Consider the following 22,528-nt stretch of genomic DNA (forward strand, 5'->3'; position numbering starts at 1 on the left):
GCTGTGCTCTTTCTCTCATGCTCTCTCTGACAAATAAAATCTTTAAAAAAAAGGGAACCTAATATTTTTCTAACAAAGCTAATTTGTGTAAATTGTGATAAAAAACAAATGGCATAAATTTGTTATCTTAATTTTAATAATTGTACCACTCAGTAGTGTTAAATATATTCACATTGTTGCAAAACTGGTATTTTTATTTTCTCATATCATCTCCACTTTTCCTATAAATTTAATAGAGCGCAGCTCTCAAACCAAAATTTTAGCTTTGCTTTTGATTATTATTGTTTTGGGATGTGATTAAAAATTTAGCATATGATGAGATAGTATGTCTTTAAAATCTTCACTAATTTGAATGTAGAAAGATATAATCTGTTTCCTCATATGTAAAGTGAGAATGATAATAAATAGTACTTACCTCACAGGTTCTGCCATTGAAACTTTTTTTTTTAAGATTTTATTTACTTATTTGACAGAGAGAGTGAGAGAGAAAGATCAAGATCACAGGTAAGCAGAGAGGCAGGCAGAAAGAGAGGGGGAAGCCTGCTCCCTGCTGAGCAGAGCCCGATGTGGGGCTCGATCCTAGGACCCTGAGATCATGACCCGAGCTGAAGGCAGAGGCTTAACCCACTGAGCCACACAGGCGCCCCTGCCATTGAAACTATTAAGGTACTTACCATCGAAAGTGGTACATAGAAGTTATTAAAAATTAATAGCTGTTATTATTTATATAGTGTAGTGTAGGTCTGACCCACTTAAGAAAACTCCCAGGGGTGCCTGGTTGGTGTGGTTGGTTAAGCATCCAACCCTTCATTTCAGTTCAGGTCCTATCTCAGGGTCTTGAGATCAAGGCCTGAGTGGGGCTCCTCTCTTAACTCAGAGTCTGCTTAAGACTCTCTTTCCCGGGCGCCTGGGTGGCTCAGTGGGTTAAGCCGCTGCCTTCGGCTCAGGTCATGATCTCAGGGTCCTGGGATCGAGTCCCACATCAGGCTCTCTGCTCAGCGAGAAGCCTGCTTCCCTCTCTCTCTCTCTCTGCCTGCCTCTCCGTCTACTTGTGATCTCTCTCTGTCAGATAAATAAATAAAATCTTTAAAAAAAAAAAAAAAAAAGACTCTCTTTCCCTCTCCCTCTACTCCCCCACCTCACTTGTGTGCTCACATGCATGTGCACATGTGTACTCACTCTCAAATAAATCTGTAAAGAAAACTCCCAGTACTTGACAGTCTGAACTTTTTTTTAAAGATTGATTGATTGATTGATTGATTGATTTGACACAGAGAGGTCACAAGTAGACAGAGAGGGAGGCACCGGGCGAGGGGGGAGCAGGCTTCCTGCTGAGCAGACAGCCGAATGGGGGCCTTGATTCCAAGACCCTGAGATCATGACCTGAGCCGAAGGCAGAGGCTTAACCCATGAGCCACCCAGGCACCAACAATCTGAACTTTTTATATATTAGATACAATATTGTGTAATTATTATTATAAAAAATTAATACTTCTTTGTATTAAGGTTAGAGCACATTCTTTTCTTCAAAGTCAACTGACTTTAGTGAAAAATAATTGCTTTGTAAGAAAGAAATGTATTTGACTCTGTTTTTTAACAAAGGACAAAAAAATTTTATTATATAAATATACTAATTTTTTAAAGTTTTTTTTTTATAAAGATATTTATTTATTCATTCGACAGAGATCACAAGTAGGCAGAGAGTGGGGGAAGCAGGCTCCCCACTGTGCAGAGAGCCCTACAAGGGGCTTGATCCCAGGACCCTGAGATCATGACCGGAGCGGAAAGCAGAGGCTTAACCCACTGGGCCACCCAGGTGCCCCAGTTGTTGTTGTTGTTGTTGTTGTTTTTAAGGGCTATTAAGAAACATGGGCTGAGCTTAAAAATAAAGAACAGGGTTTGTTTTGTTTTTTTAAGATTCTGTTTATTTATTTGACAGAGACACAGTGAGAGGGGCAACAGAAGGAGGGAGAGTGGGAGAGGGAGAAGCAGGCTTCCCACCAAGCAGGGAGCCCCATACAGGGCTCAATCCCAGGACCCTGGGATCATGACCTGAGCCAGAAGAATGCTGAACAGGAGGTGCCTGGATGGCTCAGTCAGTCAGTTAAGCTCTGCCTTCAGCTAAGGTCATGATCTCAGGTACCTGAGATCAAGTCCCACATGGGGCTTCCTGTTCAGCAGGGAGTCTGCTTTTCCTCTGCCCCTTCCTCCTGCTCACTTTGCTCTCTCGCTCTCTCTCAAATAAATAAAATCTTTAAAAACAAAAAAAATGTTGAACAGTTTTGGGGCTCTTCCAGAACTTTTCTGGAAACACAGTATCCCTCTAAGGGGAAAAGTGTGTGTTTTATTCAAACAGACTCGTCCCCTTTTAGCAGACAGAACGGCTTTGGGTCAAATAGGGCTAATAATAACTTTCCAGCATGTATCTCCTATATACGTACAGGATTAGAATTAGGAACCAAAGGATGTATGTTGTAAAATCAAGTAAGTTATTAACATTATTTATAAAAATATGAACTAAGTGAAATCAGATTGCCCTCTAAAGATAATTAGGCTTAGATAATACAGAGATAATTTTCTACTTTGCTTAGTTATTTGATTGGTAAAAATGTATTTTACATCCAATTTTTAAGAGAGTCAATCCATTTCATACATTGAAGCACATCTATATATAAGATTTCGATATTATCTTTCTTTAGGAGGCAAATAAGAAAAAAAACAAACTATAGTTATATTGAGCTTGCAGACTGTTGTGAATATAATAAAAGATATTTATTTTATGTAGGCATTGCATAAGGAATATAAAGATAAATCCTTTGTTTTACAACTCTTATCATCACCTCCTATTCCTTATATTCCTTCACTTACCTGTTACTGCATATTAGTACCAGTCACTAGGAATTTCATTATCTGAACAATGTGTATTGTTTTTCAGGTTCTCATCTTTCTAAGAAATTCCAAACTTCTTTGAAAGAGGAGTGATATCTCCACTTCAATTACAGTTCACTCCTTTGCTTCCCCTCCAGTCACTTAGCTGAAACTCCTCTCAATCAGGCCATCACTGACCTTCTATTTGTTATTTCTTAGCCTCTTTTCAGTCTTTATTCACCTTGATCTCTCTTTAGGATTTGACTTTATCAGTTGCTTTACTTTTTCTTGAAAGTCCTCCCTTAGCTTCCAGAACACCATTTCCTTATGGTCCTCTTCAACTGCTCTTTTTCCATTTGATCGTTCTCTCTCTGGCCTTTGAAATGTTGATAGTCCCCTCAGTTCACACCTCTCTGTCTTGCCTTATATCCCATCTTCCTAGGTGATCTCATCTGTTCTCTTAATTTTAATTACCATACATGTTATTGGCTATCAGACCTAGAACTCTAGCCCAGACTTTCTCTTTCATTTATTCATCCATTTATTCAACCATTTTAAAAAATCTATTTGTTTGTTTATTTTTACCTCAGGACACATCTTTAAAACAATAGCATAGGCTAAATAACATCCCACTTGAAGTTAATAATATTTCTTTCATATTAACTAATACCCAATCTCTATTCATATTTCCCCAGTCTTTTCCAAACTGTTCTTTAATGAACCTTGATCCAATTCAGTACCACTCATTGCATCTGGTTATTCCCATGAAGTCTCTAAATCCAGAAGTTGTTTTTTTTTTTTTTCATGATTTTAACTTGTTAATGGGCAAGTTGTCCAGAAAAATAGTCCATCTTCTGTATTAGGTTGCTGCCTTACGCTGTCACTTAGCTGAATTTAGCTGTGTTTTCTGAAAACTGGAAGTTAGCTCTATAAGCTTCCACTTAATGGAGACAAGTTAAATATTTTTGGCTAGAATTCATCCTAGGTAAGTGTATATTGTATTGCATTACATTAGGAGACACACCATATCTGATGGTCCCACCATTAGTGATACAAAGATTAACTCTGGATTAGGGTGATAACAGCCTATTACCACCACTGTTAATTAGGTTATAGTCCTCACATCAGCCAGTATTTCTTCATTGTTTATCCTGTGCCAAGTGTTCTCCACAGTTCAATCCATACTGAATATTCTACCTATACATACCCACATATCTCTTAAATAAGAGAGAAAACCTCAACATATGTTAAAAACAGAGTATGAGTGGTGCCTGGGTGGCTCCATTGTTAAGGGTCTGCCTTTGGCTCAGGTCATGATCCCAGGGTCCTGGGAGTGAGCCCCATATCTGGCTCCCTGCTTGGCAGGAAGCCTGCTTCTCCCTCTCCCACTCCCCCTGCTTGTGTTCCCTTTCTCGCTATGTCTCTGTCAAATAAATAGATAAAATCTTTTTAAAAAGAAAAAAGAAAAAAAACAGGGTATGGTAGCGATTACCTAGAAAGAGGATATGGGCTGATCTAAGAGCACAAAAGCTTTGGTAATCTGCACTCTCAGTTGTAAACCCTCGGGAGAAAAAACAGTAGAAATCAATCATAGGAGCAAATCTTACGAATAGCTGTCTTTTGGTTAATATATATTATGCAACTTTAAATCTCTGTACTACTACATGATGACTATTTTTAAATAAATGACGAGTAGAAGTACCATGATGTGTTCAGAGTACTTAGCTTCAGAATCAGGTCTGGACTGGGATGTGGCTCCGTACAAATAGTTAATACCATGACCTTAGACAAAACATTTTAACTTCTGTATCAATTTTCTCACCTGCAAAATTAAGCATAATACCACCTTGTAAGATTGTGAGGATTGGAAATACTATATGAAAAGTATATAACCTAGTATTACACACAAAAATGCACAATAAGGGAGCGCCTGGGTGGCTCAGTGGGTTAAGCCTCTGCCTTCGGCTCAGGTCATGATCCCTGGGTCCTGGGATCAAGCCCCGCATCGGGCTCTCTGCTCAGCAGGGAGCCTGCTTCCCTCTCTCTCTCTGCCTGCCTCTCTGTCTACTTGTGATCTCTGTCTGTCAAATACATAACTAAAATCGTTAAAAAAAAATGCACAATAAGAATTTTTGCTGGTTTCATAAAGAAAATAATCAAAATACATTGTAAATTTGTGCTCTACTTTTACAGAATAGGAAATTTGGTTTGAAAGACAGATATGCTTTATATCAAATGGTTTAAGAATAATTTATTCAGTTCTATGGGAAAAAATGATGCTCTTTGCCACATTCCATTGAGCAACAGAGATAGCTAAGATTTAATAAGCTTGTCATTTTGAGGTTGGAATTAAGTACTTTTCTAATACTTTCTACTACCTCTTGTCTAACAGTTACTATATAATGAAAATTATGTCCATAAAGAAGACAAAGTTCAAGTTCCTATTGAAAACCAGTAAGAACATGAAGATTATAATTAAGATTTTTTTTTTAAAGATTTTATTTATTTATTTGATGAGAGAAAGGGACCACAAGCAGGGAGAGTGGCAGGGAGAGGGAGAAGCAGAAGCAGGCTCCTGCTGAACAGAGAGCCTGAGGTCTCAAGACCTAAGCCAAAGGCAGATGCGTAACCAACTGAACTATCCAGGTGTCGTTCATTTTTATTCTTAACTCAAACATTTTTCATGAACGTATACATGTAAGTTTCCCTCTACCTGATCCCTGATACATCAGTTCTCCCCAAAGGATACCACTGTTACCAGTTTCTTGAACTCTTTGAAAATATTCTTTGTGTGTATATATTATAGGTGTATGTGTATACGCACATATACCTCCCTGCTTCTCTTTATACACTCAGTTCTGTGCCTTGTTTTTATCATTTATAAGTATCTTGGAGATTATTCCACATCAACACATACAGATCTTTAAGCCAGTCTGTTCACCATATTCTTTTACTATGGACAAATCACTAAGTGGGAAGTCAAAGTTTTCCCAAAGGTTGTTTTGCAAGCTTGGAATCCAAGCAAAGGGAATTAGTAGATCTTTAGAACTGGAGTCCTCTCAGCTAGTACAGCCTAAGGAAGTCTCACCCACCATAAAAATATTCTTACCAAAGAACCAGTAATGTTCAGGTTAGCTAAACCTAAGATTTTTTTTTTTAGACAAGAACTTGAATGGGCACAGGAGATGTTTGTTCTTGTAAGACCTTCTGTGATTACTTTTTCATTCATTTACTTATTGCTTTTGTGATTAACCGTCCCTCTTTTGGTATATAGTTCTTTCTTTATTCTTATTTTTTTTTTTTTTTAGTTTTTATTTATTTATTTGACAGAGAGAGATCACAAGTAGGCAGAGAGGCAGGCAGGGTCGGGGGGAAGCAGGCTTCCTGCTGAGCAGAGAACCCGACGCAGGGCTCGATCCCAGGACCCTGGGATCATGACCTGAGCCGAAGGCAGCGGCTTAACCCACTGAGCCAGTCAGGTGCCCCTAGTTCTTTCTTTAGATATATTAATACATTAAGTTTAGTAACGGTCATACCTTATAGACTAAAGAGCCATGTGGCTCTCTCTCTTAGGGCTTCAAGTCTCATATCTCTGTTCTACTTAATTATTTTGTTTGATGGCTCAGTTTTCAGATATTTTTGAGTCTTGGAATGGTGAATAGATTATAGTACTAATATCATTCCTTTCTTTTGTCCAGTTTCCTGCTATATGGAAACAATGGCTTTCCTATTGTGCTTTTTAAATACATTCAGTTATTCTTCCATTAGCCATTAGCCATTCCCAGTGACCCCTTTTATTGATGAGAATGAGTTTGGCCTATCTCTGGCATATTTGGCATTAATAATAACTGAGTCTGTTATTTCAGCCAACAAGTCCTGTATTTTGCCTTTTGAGATTTTTTTTTTTTTTTAGATTTTTAAAATTTATTTATTAGAGAGCACACAGGGGGAGGGCCAGAGGGAGAGAATTATTTAAATCTTTCACATAAATCAAAGAATGTAATCTTTTAATTTGATCTTTTCTTAAATTCATGATAAAAGAAGATGGTGATTTTTTTTTAAAACAATACTTGCGGGGCGCCTGGGTGGCTCAGTGGGTTAAAGCCTCTGCCTTCGGCTCAGGTCATGATCCCAGGGTCCTGGGATCGAGCCCCGCATCGGGCTCTCTGCTTGGCAGGGAGCCTGCTTCCTCTTCTCTCTCTCTCTGCCTGCCTCTCTGCCTACTTGTGATCTCTATCTGTCAAATAAAATAAATAAAATCTTTAAAATAAATAAATAAATAAATAAATAAATAAATAAATAAATAAAAACAATACTTGCCATAGTAAAAAAAAAAAAAAAAAGGATAATTTAGTTGTAATACTTTCCCAGGAACAAATGGTAAGATTTAATACTAAAACAGCAGATATTTTTTATTTTATCACAGCAGAATTGGGATTTTCACTTTAAAGCATTAATAAAATAATGTTCACTCTAAAAAATAGATTGAACTGGGGTATCCAGACTTTTATTTGTCCTATATTATCTTGACTGCCTTTTTGTTCCAATTGCCATTATTAGCTGGAATAACATATTTCCTTTAAGGCGGTCATCTCCCTGCCTTAGATAAAAGTTTTTCCAACCTCAAGAAATAAAGAATAACTTCTAAGAAAGATTTATTTATTTTAGAGAGAGAGCCCTCATGTAAGCATGAAGAGGGGCAGAGGGAGAGAAACTCAAGCAGACTCCCCACTGATCTGGGAGCGCAGTGCAGGGCTTGATCCCACAACCCTGAGATCATGACCTGAGCCAAGACCAGGAGTCTTTAACCGACTGAGCCACCCAGGCATCCCTAAAAATAACTTTTAGTGGATTCACAGTCTTTAATGAGAACACCAGGCTTGTCTCCAATTAAGTTAAAAGCCATTTTGTTGCAAATAAGACCTTTAGTACAGGCAAAACTACCAGTTTATTGATATTTTCAGATAAAAACACATTTCCAGTAGACACTGAAAAGATCCTTTATTTAGTGGGGCTACTTGTTTTAGCCATTAGTTTTTGGTGCTATTCTCTCTTCTTAATCAAAAGTACAAAAACAGACAACATACGTTTATTAGGCTAAGAAGTCTTGAAAATAGCAAGCAAGTTTAAGCGAAGAGAAGCTATAACATAAATCAAATGTGGGACAGCTGAGTGGCTCAGTTGGTTCAGTGTCTGACTCTTGGTTTTGGCTTAGGTTGTGATCTCAGGGTTTTGAGATTGAGCCCCATGTTGAGCCTGATGCTGGGTGTGGAGCCTGCTTAAGATTCTCTCTCCTTCTAACCTGCCCCCCGCCCAACCTGTGATGCCCCTTTGCTCTCTCTCTGTCTCTTCAGAAAAAAAAAGTAAAAATAAAATGTTATAAGGAAAGTGTATAAAACGTAATTCTTATAATATATAATAGTTACCTTGATTTCATATTAAAATAATTGGGAGTCGTTGAACCCTAGTGACAGTATTTAGTAACTTTTGATCAGTCAATAAGTAAGGCTTTGAGGAAAATCATATGGATTTGTTTTAGAGGTATTTTAAGTATAATTTTAGGAAATGGTAATTTTAGGAAGTGATACTTTTATGGAAAGAAGGATAAGTTAATTATACCAAGTATCTGGTGTTACTTTCGATTTACTTTAATAGTTTCTTTATGGAATTAATGTGGAAAATAGTATTGATAATATTTCAGTTCTTCTGATGATGTCTTACTATATACTAGATTACGGTTATATGATTTGCTAGGCTCCTAAAAGTAATTTTTATTACATCTGTGAATACGATTCTTTTCTACAATATATTTTTCTGATTTTGTAAAGGAAAAGTATGCCTGGCCTGGAACAGGTAAATGATTATTAGTTGAAAAAGCTATGAGTAAATGTAGCTAGAATATAGTATCTTTGTTAAAGTGACATACCAGTATTGCTTAACTTTTTTTTCTAGTGTAATTGTGAAACATCATACTGTCTAAAACTACAAGTTAACGTTCCGATGTGGCCTTTTTTCCTTCCACATTTAAGTTAAGAGGGATTATTAGCATTTTGCATCATGAGATTAAAATTGTAACAACCATAAAATGTAGTTACAGGACCTTTTTCATTTCAGTTATATTTGTGAAAAAATATAAAAGTCAAATAATTTTAAAATTACAAGCTTTCTATTGAGCCTTATGAACAACAACAAAAAACTTGAATAAGCTTTTAATTTTTCCTGTATCTGTCTTAACAGTTTTTTTTTTTAAGATTTTACTTATTTATCTGACAGAGAGAGAGAGACAGCGATAGAGAGAATACAAGCAAAGGGAGTGGGAGAGGGAGAAGCAGTCTTCCCCTCCACCCTGGAGCAGGGAGCCTAATGCAGGGCTCGATCCCAGGACCCTGGGATTATGACATGAGCCAAAGGCAGACACTTAACAACTGAGCCACCCAGGCACCCCAACAACAAATTTTTTTAAGTTTTTTTTTTGTTTTTTGTTTTTTTAAGATTTCTATTTATTTATTTGACACAGGGAGAGATCACAAGTAGGCAGAGAGGGGGAAGCAGGCTCCCTGCTGAGCAGAGAGCGGGATGTGGGGCTCGATCCCAGGACCCTAAGACCATGACCTGAGCTGAAGGCAGAGGTTTAACCCTCTGAGCCACCCAGGTGCCCCTAAAGGTTTATTTATTTATTTATTTGACAGAGAGAAAGAAAGCACAAGGAGGGGGAGGGGCAGGCAGAGGGTACACAGAACAGGGAACCCAATACGGAGCTTGATCCTAGGACCTGGGATCATGACCTGAGCTGAAGGCATAACCAACTAAGCCACCCAGGTGCCCTGTATCTATCTTAAATTTAAACTACAAAATAAAAGAAGTCCATGATTAACATAAACCTTAAGATTCTCTTAATGCTGTAAATGTTGTTTTTTCCACTCTGAAAATAGTCCATGCTCATTATCATTGTGGAAATTTGTGTTGGTAGAAAGAAAGAAGCCATGCTATCCAGAGATAACCATCATTAGCCTTTGGTGGTATAGGTATATTCTTTCCACACACATTTTTTACATAGTATTGATCAGACCTTCTGTACAGTTTTTGGTCTTGCTTTTTTTCCTTTAACATTCTTTGTTATAAACTCTGTTAACACTTTAAGTGATTGCTCAGTGTTTTGATTTGGATTGCTTTAATGTACTTAACTTTAAAAAAAACTATTTTAAGAAATAGTTTCCAAACAAATACATACACTCCTTTAAAGGGTACTTAGATTATACTATGAATTAGTTTTTTTAGAACTAGCAATATGGGGTGCTTGGGTGACTCAGTATGTTAAGCATCTGACTTCAGCTCAGATCATGATCACGGGGTCTTAAATCAAGCCCCTGCATTGGGCTCCCAGATAAGCAGGGAGTCTGCTTGTCCCTTTCCCTCTATGCCTCCTCCTATTCTTGTTCTTTCTCTTAAATAAATAAATAAAATCTTAAAAAAAAAAAAAAAAAGGGCTAGCAATCTTATGAAAAATTACCATTTTTCTTCATTATCTTACCTTAGTATGGCCGCACACATATGAATTACTACAAAACTACCTTTGGAAGTCATCCTTACTATTACCAGGATTCCAGTTGAGTTACGTAGGATCTTTGGACTGCTTTGTAATTTTTAAGGCAAAACTGATAGAAAAAAAATACCCATAGAAATTTTCTGTGGAAAACGACATCACTAAATCCCTTGCAAATGTCTCTTAAAGTCTTTGGCAGCCTGTGTTATTTGGCACGTGCTCAGGGAATAAACAACTGTTTACTTTTACTTTCTTTACGTTCATGGTATGTTTTTAGAGTTTTCAACAATCTTGAGTGTATTTTATTATTTATACATTTTTATAATAATTGTTTTAGGTCAACTGGCTATTCTGAGGTGATAGTTGTTGTTGGAGGCTGTGAACGGGTTGGAGGATTTAATCTTCCGTACACCGAGTGCTATGATCCTGTGACAGGAGAATGGAAGTCTTTGGCTAAGCTTCCAGAATTTACCAAATCAGAGTATGCAGTCTGTGCTCTAAGGAATGACATTCTTGTTTCAGGTAAATAAAGAATTATTATTACTGTAGCTACTTTTTAAAAAAATTTTTAAATTTTTTTTTATAAACATATAATGTATTTTTAGCCCCAGGGGTACAGGTCTGTGAATCGCCAGGTTTACACAATTCACAGCACTCACCATAGTACATACCCTTCCCAATGTCCATAACCCCATCCCCCTCTCCCTCCCCCGTGCCCCCACCCCAGTTTGTTTTGTGACATTAAGAGTCTCTTATGGTTTGTCTCCCTCCTGATCCCATCTTGTTCCATTTATTCTTTTCCTACCCCTCAAATCCCACACGTTGCATCTCTGCTTCTTCATATCAGGGAGATCATATGATAGTTGTCTTTCTCTGATTGACTTATTTCGTACTGTAGCTACTTTTAATTTGAACACAGCTTGGCTATTTTAAACAATAGTAGTGTCTCAGAAGAAAACCATGAAAGTGAATAGGCCCGCTTTCAGCAGTTTATACAACAAATAAAACTGAGAATGACTTTTTCTCTTAAAAACAGGCTCAGGATGATCCAGAATGATTTATAAATGATCCACCAGAAAAATGCCTTTTAATCGTCCTATTTTAAGTGCTCTCAAATGCATATGGGATATGGCATAATTTTTAAAATTTGAACACGTTAACTTTGTTTTAAGGAACACTGTGAAGTATGCAAAGTGAAACTTACTCATAGAATTAATTAAGAAAAAAAAAAGTAAGCAAAAAAAAAGGATTTCTGATCCACCCAGGTTTTCTGAAATTCTCACCAAAGTTTATGAAATAGGTTTTTCCTTAAAATTCTTAACTTGAAATTCTTTTATGTTGATGTTATATCTAAAATCTGAGACAATAGAATAACAGACTTATACAGAGTATAACTACATTATCATTGGTCCTGAGTCTATTATTTGGTTAATAATTTTACCAGCTTTGGAGTTATTCTATTACTACATGTTACACAATTTAACAAGACATAATTCATTTTGTACAGTGGTATGCTTTTGAATAAATGGGTGATTTTTTTAAATCTTTAAAATAATTCTGTTGTTTGGTTGCTTCTGATGTCTGATTCAAATTAATAGCCTTATACATTTGTAAAATTTGTATTTTGCATTTTATTATTTAGGGCCTATGATTCTCAAGATAATAATCAGCAAGGTTTAAATCTGCTCTGTAGAACTGTTTTCATTAAGCTTTAAGAGGGTCATTCTTTCATTCATTGAACTAAATTCACAAATTCTTAGACTGGGTAAATAAATCCTGTGTTATAATTATCTATGCCTTGAGCATAAATCCCTTGATGACATACATACTGTGTGTACATTGTTTTGCATTTAAAGGTGGAAGAATCAATGGCCGTGATGTGTGGATTTATAACTCACAGTTAAATATTTGGATCAGAGTTGCTTCTCTAAATAAAGGCAGATGGCGTCACAAAATGGCTGTCCTCCTTGGTAAAGTAAGAGAAACCGCTTTTTATTACTATTGCTGGCACATTTCCAAAATAAATACCACAGTTAAATCCTTCATCTTACTCAGTCTCAGGGTATTTTGGATTCAAATTGTATTTCCTTCCATTTCTCACCTCAGTAGATAAACTGAAGATATAAACAATTTGACACTGTACTTTTGAATGGATATTTTGTTCTACCAATTTGGAATTTGTGGCAGTGTAGCACATTTCTCTTTTCATGCTCCATTGCAGTCTGAAAGCTTAAGAAGCATTGGAAAATAAAGGAGTTACATCGAGTACAAAAACAGGCCAATTTCTAATCCAAGCAATCTTTTTCCCTTTACTGACTTTGGCAGTCCGGCAAAGATATATTTATCTAGACTGATGTTATTTTATCTTTTTTCTTTATACAAGTTAGGGACAAAACAAATTTTAAATAGTGTTAAAATAAATTCACCAGTGTATTTTAAAGAAAACTGATTATTGACTGTGGCTAATAAATATTTTAAAAATATATAATTTGGGGGGTGCCCAAGTAGCTCAGTCAGTTAAGCATCTGACTCTTGATCTCAGCTCCAGCCTTGATCTCACAGTTCAAGCCCTGTGTTGGGTTCCATGCTGGTTGTTGAGGCTACTTTAAAAAACAAATAAATAATTATATGTTGGTTTTGAACCATTCTCTGTCCTTAGGAACTTGAGAAACACTTGTAGACTTGTGGTTTCCAAGCTTTTTAAAAGCAGCTACATCCTTTTTAAAGTTAAAAAGTTAAATCTAACATAAAAACCCATTATGTAGAACAGATAGAAATACAGCAGTGTATACCAAGGACCCTTTAGCTTTTCTTTGCCACCATCTCTATTAGCTCCTTCAAAGCTACCTTATATTAATGGGCATTCTGAATAAAAGCAGTATACTTGCTTACATATGTATTTCTTTTTTTTTTTTTTTTTTTTTTTTTTTTGACAGAGATCACAAGTAGACGGAGAGGCAGGCAGAGAGAGAGAGAGAGGGAAGCAGGCTTCCTGCTGAGCAGAGAGAGCCCAGGACCCTGAGATCATGACCCGAGCCGAAGGCAGCGGCTCAACCCACTGAGCCACCCAGGCGCCCCTACATATGTATTTCTGACTGGTTCCCTGATACCTCCTTCTAAAAAGATTGCTACCTCTTGGGCCCTCATGGGGAGACATTTTAGAGCCACCAATGAGGAAACAGAGCTGCCCTAATAGAAACAGAGATGGTATAGGAACCCTTCCCACTCAGCTTGGTCCCTCCCCCTGTTTCCCCATAGAGCCTGCTTGAAATTTCTATACTACGGAATATTAAGAGTTTCTCAAAGCACAGCTGGAAAACTTCTGTTACTTCCTAAGGCTATTGATCTATTGTGCTGCTGCTCTCGACAAGGTCACTGAAATAATGGGGACCTTGAGATAGATGTAATGGAAATAAACTAATTCTATTTGGCTATTTTCTGAAATCACTAGTGTGTCAGTAATTACTATATTATATATAGTTTGGTAGCCATCCCTTAAGAATGATAAAATATTACTGAAAGGGCAGCTAAAATATTGAAGTGGTTGGAAAGCGAAGAGATCTGACTAAAAAAAAATTGTAATTATTTAGTCTGGAAGTACAAAGGCAAATGCAAATGATTGATGTCTCAAATATCATGTATGGATTGGTGAACATAGATTTATTTGACAAATGTTAGTATACTTGACTTGAAGTTACCTAAAACTTAGAAGCAATAAATCAAGACATGAAAGGAATCTTTCATACCTTAAAAAGCAAGTACTCACGTCATGGAAACTGTTATCCTAAAAAATTACAATATAAACTGAATTCAAACCTATAAAAGTATTTAAATTTATAAATGGTCTCTATTAAGAAAACCTAGGTAAGATGATTTGGAATAGAGAATCTAAGAGTAGGAAAGAATCTTAGAGAAAATTTTGTATAACTTTTTCAGTTTTTAAAGAAACCTAATTCAGAGAAATCAAGTCACTTGCCTAAGGTTACACAGAAAGTAATAAAGCAGGGGCAAAGCAAAGTTCAAGATACCTTAATCTAGAGTACTTTCATCTTGGTGCTCACAACACCAAGAGAATGGTAAAAAAAAATTTTTTATGAATGCAAGAGAATGGTAAAAAAAAATTAATCCTCAAAATTATATCATGTGATAGGTACTATTACTGTCTACATTTTTATTGAGGAAATGAAGACTGACTCTCAAGAGGATAAGTAAACTGCCCAAGGTTTACATTTCATAGCAGTGCTAGATACTGAACCCTGCTTCTACTAACTTCAAAGCCATGCCCTTAATTGCTACATTGTGCCACAGTTTCCATATACTCTTCCAGCTGGGTGACCTTGAGTTGTTACTTAACCTCTCTGAACTTCCTAGTGTTAGGAGAACAAACCCACCAAGAGATCATTTTAACATAATATGAGAAGTGCAACATTGAAATACAAAATAGCATTGGCTGCTCTAGAAATTTGGAGGCATACAGAAAGATAAATTGTGGATAGACTTGAATGCAGGTGTATAATGCTTGGCCTTGACCACTTAGGCATCTGTTGCTGAAATATTAAAAGGAGTTGATGAAGTATTTTAGGAAGGTTAATCTGTGGTTGAGGGAGCACAAGAGTGGAGACCAGGAGATTAATTGAGAAGTATAAAATGGTATGGATCCTGAAGTAGGATAGTGGCAGTGGGAAACAAAAAGGACAGATGTGGGATGCTATGAAAGAAGACTCAGTGGGACTTAATAGTTACTTCATATGGAGGGAATAGTTGATAATGACTGTCAAAGGAATTGTGGATGTTAAATTGAAGAACCTCGTTTAAGTTAAAAGTTTCTTTTTTTTTTTTAAGATTTTATTTATTTATTTGACAGAGAGGGAAATCACAAGTAGGCAGAGATGCGGGCAGAGAGAGGGGGAAGCAGGCTCCCTGCTGAGCAGAGAGCCCGATGCAGGGCTCGATGCTGGGCTCGATCCCAGGACCCTGGGATCATGAACTGAGTCGAAGGCAGAGGCTTTAACCCACAGAGCCACCCAGGCGCCCCAAGTTAAAAGTTTCTTATGTATCTCATTATTATTAATGGATTATCTACATGTAGGTAATTTAATAAATGACTTGTTGATTAGTTCAGCTGTCACATAAAGATTAATATGTCTGCCTTCCTTAGATTTGTGGAAGCCCTTTGAAATATATAGTATAGAGTTAATTGTGTGTTAGATACTTAGCTAAGCACACTTGATACTAAAATGAAAAACAAGATAGGCACTGCCTTCAGTGGTCTTACAGTCTAGCATTCCTTATCTAATATTTTAGATTTGTAGCTTTATTACTTCATAATAATCAAACATTTTCATCATCCATGAGTGTGAGCATTTAAACAATCATGTAATTCTCTGTGCAAGCAGTATCGCCCTTAAGGGGGTGAAGATTATTTTGGGGGGTGAAAAAAACTGTACTCTTCCATATGTAAAACACAGATATACATATAGGACATAAAAGGATATACAATATATGGTGGTATTAAAACTTCATCGACGGGGGCTATTATGGAAAAAAAAGTCTAAAAAGTCTCCTCTGTGGTGAGAGGGTGCTAATGAAAGTTTCAAAAACTAAGCTAAATTTATTGCAGTTATAGTTATCAAGGGCTTTTAAAGGGAACAGATCCTTTAATTCCTTAGCCAACTAGTTAAAAAATTCAGATTTTTGACAATTAAGATTTTTCCATGTATTTCACATAGGTATATGTTGTTGGAGGCTATGATGGACAAAACAGACTTAGCAGCGTAGAATGTTATGATTCCTTTTCAAATCGATGGACTGAAGTTGCTCCCCTTAAGGAAGCAGTGAGTTCTCCTGCCGTGACTAGCTGTGTAGGCAAATTGTTTGTGATTGGTGGAGGACCTGATGATAATACTTGTTCTGATAAGGTAAGCCATGTTCTCTTACAGAAATTACCAATTATGTATACGGGAAGAAAAATACAGAAAGCTTATCAAATAAATAGCAAGGTCCCTTAGTTTGAGGAGCCTTTTAAAAATTGTCTAGTACTTTATACTTTGAGGGGAAAACACAAAGTTTCAAGTTACTGAAGTGAAGTCCTAATATATCTAACAATTTTTTGTAAAAAGCATTATTTAATCTTTTTGAAACAAAACTAATCTCAGCATGGGATATTCTACTAAATAGTTTTAAACCTTTTTCTGCTACAGTCTGTAGAATCAAAAAATTACTCACAAAAAACACAGTTGGGAAGTGAATTAGCAGAGGATAAGATACAGTAACTACACTGCTTCTACTGGGTCATCTTCTGCATACTTTATAAGTATTTTTTAGAGCAAAAAAGAGGAAGAGAAACATCTATAATGTTAATAGAGGACAGCTCAGAGTTGCTGCAGTTCATTGAATCCCTGGGACAAAAGAATATTTGCCTTCCTGACACCTTAGAAAATACTGTTATTCTGGAAACTACTGTCTGATGCCAAACTGTTTAGCAATTGTTAACTAAATTTTGTCAATTATTTATTGATTTTATTTATTTGAGAGAGGACATGGGGAGGAGCATGGGGAGAAGGACAAGCAGACTCCATGCTGAGCACAAAGCCCAGTGCGGACTCCATCTCACAACCCTGAGATCATGACCTGAGCTGAAACTAGGAGTCAGACACCTAACTGACTGAGCCACCCAGGCGCCCAGTCAGTTATCTTTTAAATTAAATTTAATATAATGTGGTAAAATGTTACTATTTTAGAATTCAGAATTTGTGATCATTCAGAGTATACTGAAGTTTCCTGTGTTCTTTTGCAGAAAGGACTTCCTAAAAGCATAAAGAAATTGTATTCAGATTGAGGCATAGTTATCCTGTATGACACAATTTTTAAAAAATCTGGACTGTTGGGACACCTGGATAGCTCAGTTAAGTGTCCAGCTCTTGATTTCAGCTCAGGTCATGATCTCAGGCTGTGAAATCAAGCTCCACATTGGGCTCCATGTTCAGCAGGGAGTCTGCTTGAGATTCTCTCTCTCCCTCTGTTTTTCCCTCTTGCATCCCAACTCATGTACATTCTCTCCTCTTTTCTCTCTCTAAAATAAATCTTAAAAAAAAAATGTAGACTGTTTAGTGGAAATAAGTAAAGAAAACCTATCATGATAATGTAGTATCCATTCATCCTGGAAACAACTTGTGTTTATTATTCTATTCTGCTTGATAGTAATAAATTTGCATTTCTTTTGAAAATTTTATAATTCAGGCATTTCTCTATCAAGCTAACCTCTCTTAATTCTGTGAATTAATGTGAATTAATGTAATTAATGGGATTTCATTTTTAATTGTGTTTCTATATATTGGTAGACTTTTATTAAGTAAATTTGCATTTTGGTTTAGAAATTTCAATAAAATATTTCTATATATTACTAGGTTCAATCTTATGATCCAGAAACCAATTCTTGGCTACTTCGTGCAGCTATCCCAATTGCCAAGAGGTGTATAACAGCTGTATCCTTAAACAACTTGATATATGTTGCTGGTGGGTTGACCAAGGCAATATACTGCTATGATCCAGTTGAAGATTACTGGATGCATGTACAGAATACATTCAGCCGACAGGTAATGACATAAAATAGTCCAAAAGAGAAATCAGTCTAGGAGGGACCAAATACATCACCATTATAAATATACTGTAATTTCACTGTTAATATCATTCATGCATGCTGGAATTATTTCATAATTTTTAAAACCACATAAAGCATATGGTATTCCTGTTTTAAACTTGTTTCAGGGAATTGTTTTATTGAAATACCTTATTTTCTACCATCCCATGGTGAAGCAGCCATTGCACTTGGGCTGGTAGTTTTTTTTTTCCCCTTGACCTCTTTCAGAATCTACTCCAGTCCTTATCCCTATCTCTTATGTATTTTCAAAGAGAAGAAATGCTCCCAAACTGGTTTCTTTCCTTCTGTGGTTTTAATGTGAAAGAAATGGCTGGGGGCACCTGGGGGCTCAGTCCTTAAGTGTCGCCTTCAGATCAGGTCATGATCCCAGGATCCTGGGATCGAGCGCTGCATTGGGCTTCCTGCTCAGCAGGAAGCCTGCTTCTCCCTCTCCTGCTCCCCCTGCTTGTGTTCCCTCTCCCACTGTGCCTCTCTCTGTCAAATAAGTAAAATCTTAAAAAAGAAAGAAAGAAAGAAATGGCTGGACTTAGGTCTCATCCATGCACACTACCTATACCCCTACTCCACCTCCACCCCTTGCCTCTCAAAAAGCCTCTGCTCAGCCGTTGATTCATGGCCCTACCCTCCTCCTAACCACCAAAATGCTTGATGGCTCTAATGCTGGAAATCTAGATCTACCAATGTACTAGTCTAGAGTTATTTTCTCAGAGGTCATTACTAATAATCTCCTCAGTCTCATCCATATTCTCTTATTTTTTCTGTCCAGCCCTTAAATATGGGTATTCCTTGAGTCTCTTTTCCCTGTCTGCTTCCTAGTTTATACTCCATTCCTGAGCGGTCACATTTATTGCCCAGTACTAATTTCAAATCTTTTATCTTCATTAAAGCCTCTCTCTCGTGCTCCAGACTCAAATTTCCAACTGCTTATTTGATATTTTTTTAAAAGATTTATTTTTTATTTATTTGACAGAGAGATCAGAAGTAGGCAGAGAGAGAGAGAGGCGGAAGCAGGCTCCCTGCCGAGCAGAAAGCCCGATGCGGGGCTCGATCCCAGGACCCTGAGATCATGACCTGAGCCGAAAGCAGAGGCTTAACCCACTGAGCCACTCAGGCACCCCTATTTGATATTTTTTTTAAAGATTTATTTATTTATTTATTTATTTCACAGACAGAGATCACAAGTAGGCAGAGAGGCAGGCAGAGAGAGAGGGGGAAGCAGGCTCCCTGCCGAGCTGAGAGCCCGATGCTGGGCTCGATCCCAGGACCCAGGGATCATGACCTGAGCAGAAGGCAGAGGCTTCAACCCACTGAGCCACCCAGGCACCCCAGCTTATTTGATATTTTTTGTGATGTCCCAAGAGTTCAAACTTAAAACAGAATTCACCTTCTTCCCCAAGCCTACTTTTTCTGTTTCCAAACAACCTAGTGAATGGAAAACCTAGTGAATGGAAAGGAGTAAGTCTACTCCTCTTTGAAGGACCACTTCATAGTTACAACAAACTGCAGTTTCCTGTTTAGGATTGATCTTCCTTACTCACACAACACTGCTGGCACTAGATATGTGGATTTATTCCCACACCAACCAATTCTCCATCTCCTGCCAAATGTCTTACAGTTCAGTTCAGTTCCAACACTATCTGCCTGGAGTTAGTGCCAGATTCCACAGGTTGAGGGCTCCATTCTGCTCCGTTCTCCAGCAGACTGCCACTGCTTCTGACGCCAACCGCTAGTTCCAGCTTGTCCCCCAGTACTTTTGACTGACTGGCTCTAAATTAACATTCCCACAACCCCCTCCCTGGGTTCAGTAATTTGCTAGAACAGCTCACAGAAATTAGGGAAATACTTGTGTTTATCAGTTTATTATATAATAAAGGATATCATAAAGGATACAGATGAAGTGGCACATAGGGTGAGGTCCAAAAGAGTCCCAAGCACAGGAGCTTCTGTCCTGGAGCTGACATGTACCACCCTCCTAGCACATGGATATGTTCACTAACCCAGAAGCTGTTTGTATCCTGTATTTGGGGAATTTTTATGGAGGCTTCATCATGTAGTTATTAATGTAATTTGCAGCCCCTTTCCCCTCTCCAGAGAATGGCAAGTGGGGATGAAAGTTTTAAGATGATAATTATGGCTTGATCTTTTTGGTGACTAGCCCTCCCATCCAGAAGCCTACCAACAATCGCCTCCTTAGAACAAAAGACTTATCACTTGGGAAATTCCAAGGGATTTAGGAGCTCTGTATCAGGAACTAGGAGCAAGACCAATATGTATTTTTCTATTATTTCATAGCTAGACTTAATTTCTTAGAGATACCTCACTTTCTCCTAAATTGAATCCAGTATATTAGTTCTGTGTCCTCAAGAGTGTTTCCTATTTTTTCCATTCCTGTAGTTCCTGCTTTTGTTCAAGTTCTTACCAGTTCTCCCCTAAACAAAAATAATAATATTCTAATTAGTGTTCTTTAATGTCTTGCTTCTGTCTCCCATTTTGCCACTGGTTATTTTCCCATAATTCTTATTATGTTTCTCCTCTGATTGGAAACATACTGAATAAAATCCAAGTTTCCCCCACTTCATTCTAGGCCTTCTATCGCCTGACCTCTGCTTGTCTCTTCAGATTCACTTTCTGCAACTTCATCCCAATTATGTTAAGTGTCTGTTAAATTGCATTTGCTGTATAGAGCCTACGTGTTCTTGCCTTGGTTCATGATGACCTCTCAGACTCTAATGTCTTTGCTATCTTCTCTACTTGAAATTCTACTCCTCTTCAAAGGACCACTTCATAGTTACAACAAACTGCAGTTTCCCTGTTCAGGATTGATCTCCTTCTTTTCTGATCTGTCACTGCACTTGCATTTATATTATGGCAGTCATAATCTGTTATGGGTATAAATGTTTATTTCCATACCAGAATTCCATCTTCTTGAGAATACTGTTTTTCCTAACTCATTTTCTATGTATCTTGCATTAATTGGTGCTCAGTAAATATTTATTGAATAAGTAAACAAATGAGACAGTGCAGTAACAAGGGACCTGATTTTAAGAGTCTTTTTTTTTTTTTTGCATTTTTTTTTAATTTTTATTTTTTCAGCATAACAATATTCATTATTTTTGCACAACACCCAGTGCTCTATGCAATCCGTGCCCTCTACAATACCCACCACCTGGTGCCCCCAACCTCCCACCCCCCACCCCTTCAAAATTCTCAGATCGTTTTTCAGAGTCCATAGTCTCTCATGGTTCACCTCCCCTTCTAATTTCCCTCAACTCCCTTCTCCTCTCCATCTCCCCTTGTCCTCCATGCTATTTGTTATGCTCCAAAAATAAGTGAAACCATATGATAATTGACTCTCTCTGCTTGACTTATTTCACTCAGCATAATCTCTTCCAGTCCCGTCCATGTTGCTACAAAACTTGGGTATTCATCCTTTCTTTTTTCTTTTTTCTTTTTTTTTTTTTTTTTTTTTACAGCTTTATAAACATATATTTTTATCCCCAGGGGTACAGGTCTGCGAATCGCCAGGTTTACACACTTCACAACACTCACCATAGCACATACCCTCCCCAATATCCATAACCCCACCCCCTCTCCCAACCCCCTCCCCCCATTATATGCAAGATGTGTAAGAGATATAGACTGTAAAGAAAATGAATAGGGTTTGAATGTAACACCGGTTTTCTAAAGTTTTTGACATTGAGGTATAATCTCTAATTAGTAATGTATTCAAAGTAACATTGCCTCAGCCGACGAAAGGGACATAATAAGACCTTCATGGTACAGAGGGAATATAATATGACCTTCAGCTTCATGGTACAGAGGGAATATAATCTTCTATCCCTCATATATCACAGTTAAGTAAAAATGAATCACATTTCTGTAGCTGAGTGGCCTCTCCTGGAAAGGACAGTCCGTAGAGCTGAGGTGTGCCCTACCATATAGAAACCCATATTATAGTCACATTCATCTGTGTGACAAGTGTTTACACTTATAAATTTTTTTTAAGTAAACTGTACCCCCAACATGGGGCTTAAACTCCCAGCATTGAGATCAAGAGTCACATGCTTTGCTAACTGAGCCAGCCAGATGCCCCAATTTCTGAATTCTTTAATGAAAGCTAATCTTTATTGGCTTATAGTGGGTATTTTTTTAAAGGATTTTATTTATTTATTTGACAGAGAGAGAGACAGCGAGAAAGGGAACACAAGTGGGGAAGTGGGCAAGGGAGAAGCAGACTTCCCACTGAGCAAGGAGCCTGATGTGGGGCTTGATCCCAGGACCCTGGGATCGTGACCTGAGCCGAAGGCAAACACTTAACAACTGAGCCCCCTAGGTGCCCCTTACAGTGGATATTTTAAAATACAATGCATTTTTTTTTAAAGATTTATTTATTTATTTATTTGACAGACAGAAATCACAAGTACGTGGAGAGGCAGGCAGAGAGAGGAGGAAGCAGG

General features: G+C 37.4%; 1 protein-coding gene across 7 annotated transcripts in view; it reads left to right on the forward strand.

Moving 5' to 3' along the window:
• KLHL24 (kelch like family member 24) overlaps window positions 1–22,528 on the forward strand; it is a 50,983-nt gene that overhangs the window by 17,250 nt on the left and 11,205 nt on the right. For all 7 annotated transcript variants that reach the window (XM_047731640.1, XM_047731592.1, XM_047731606.1 and 4 more), the window contains 4 exons: window positions 10,749–10,933; window positions 12,268–12,386; window positions 16,141–16,329; window positions 17,818–18,006. In XM_047731640.1, the coding sequence (XP_047587596.1) occupies window positions 10,749–10,933; window positions 12,268–12,386; window positions 16,141–16,329; window positions 17,818–18,006 (682 nt within the window). The remainder of the gene's footprint in view (window positions 1–10,748; window positions 10,934–12,267; window positions 12,387–16,140; window positions 16,330–17,817; window positions 18,007–22,528) is intronic.

This window comes from Lutra lutra, chromosome 1, assembly GCF_902655055.1.
Source record: "Lutra lutra chromosome 1, mLutLut1.2, whole genome shotgun sequence".
Classification (NCBI taxonomy): domain Eukaryota; kingdom Metazoa; phylum Chordata; class Mammalia; order Carnivora; family Mustelidae; genus Lutra; species Lutra lutra.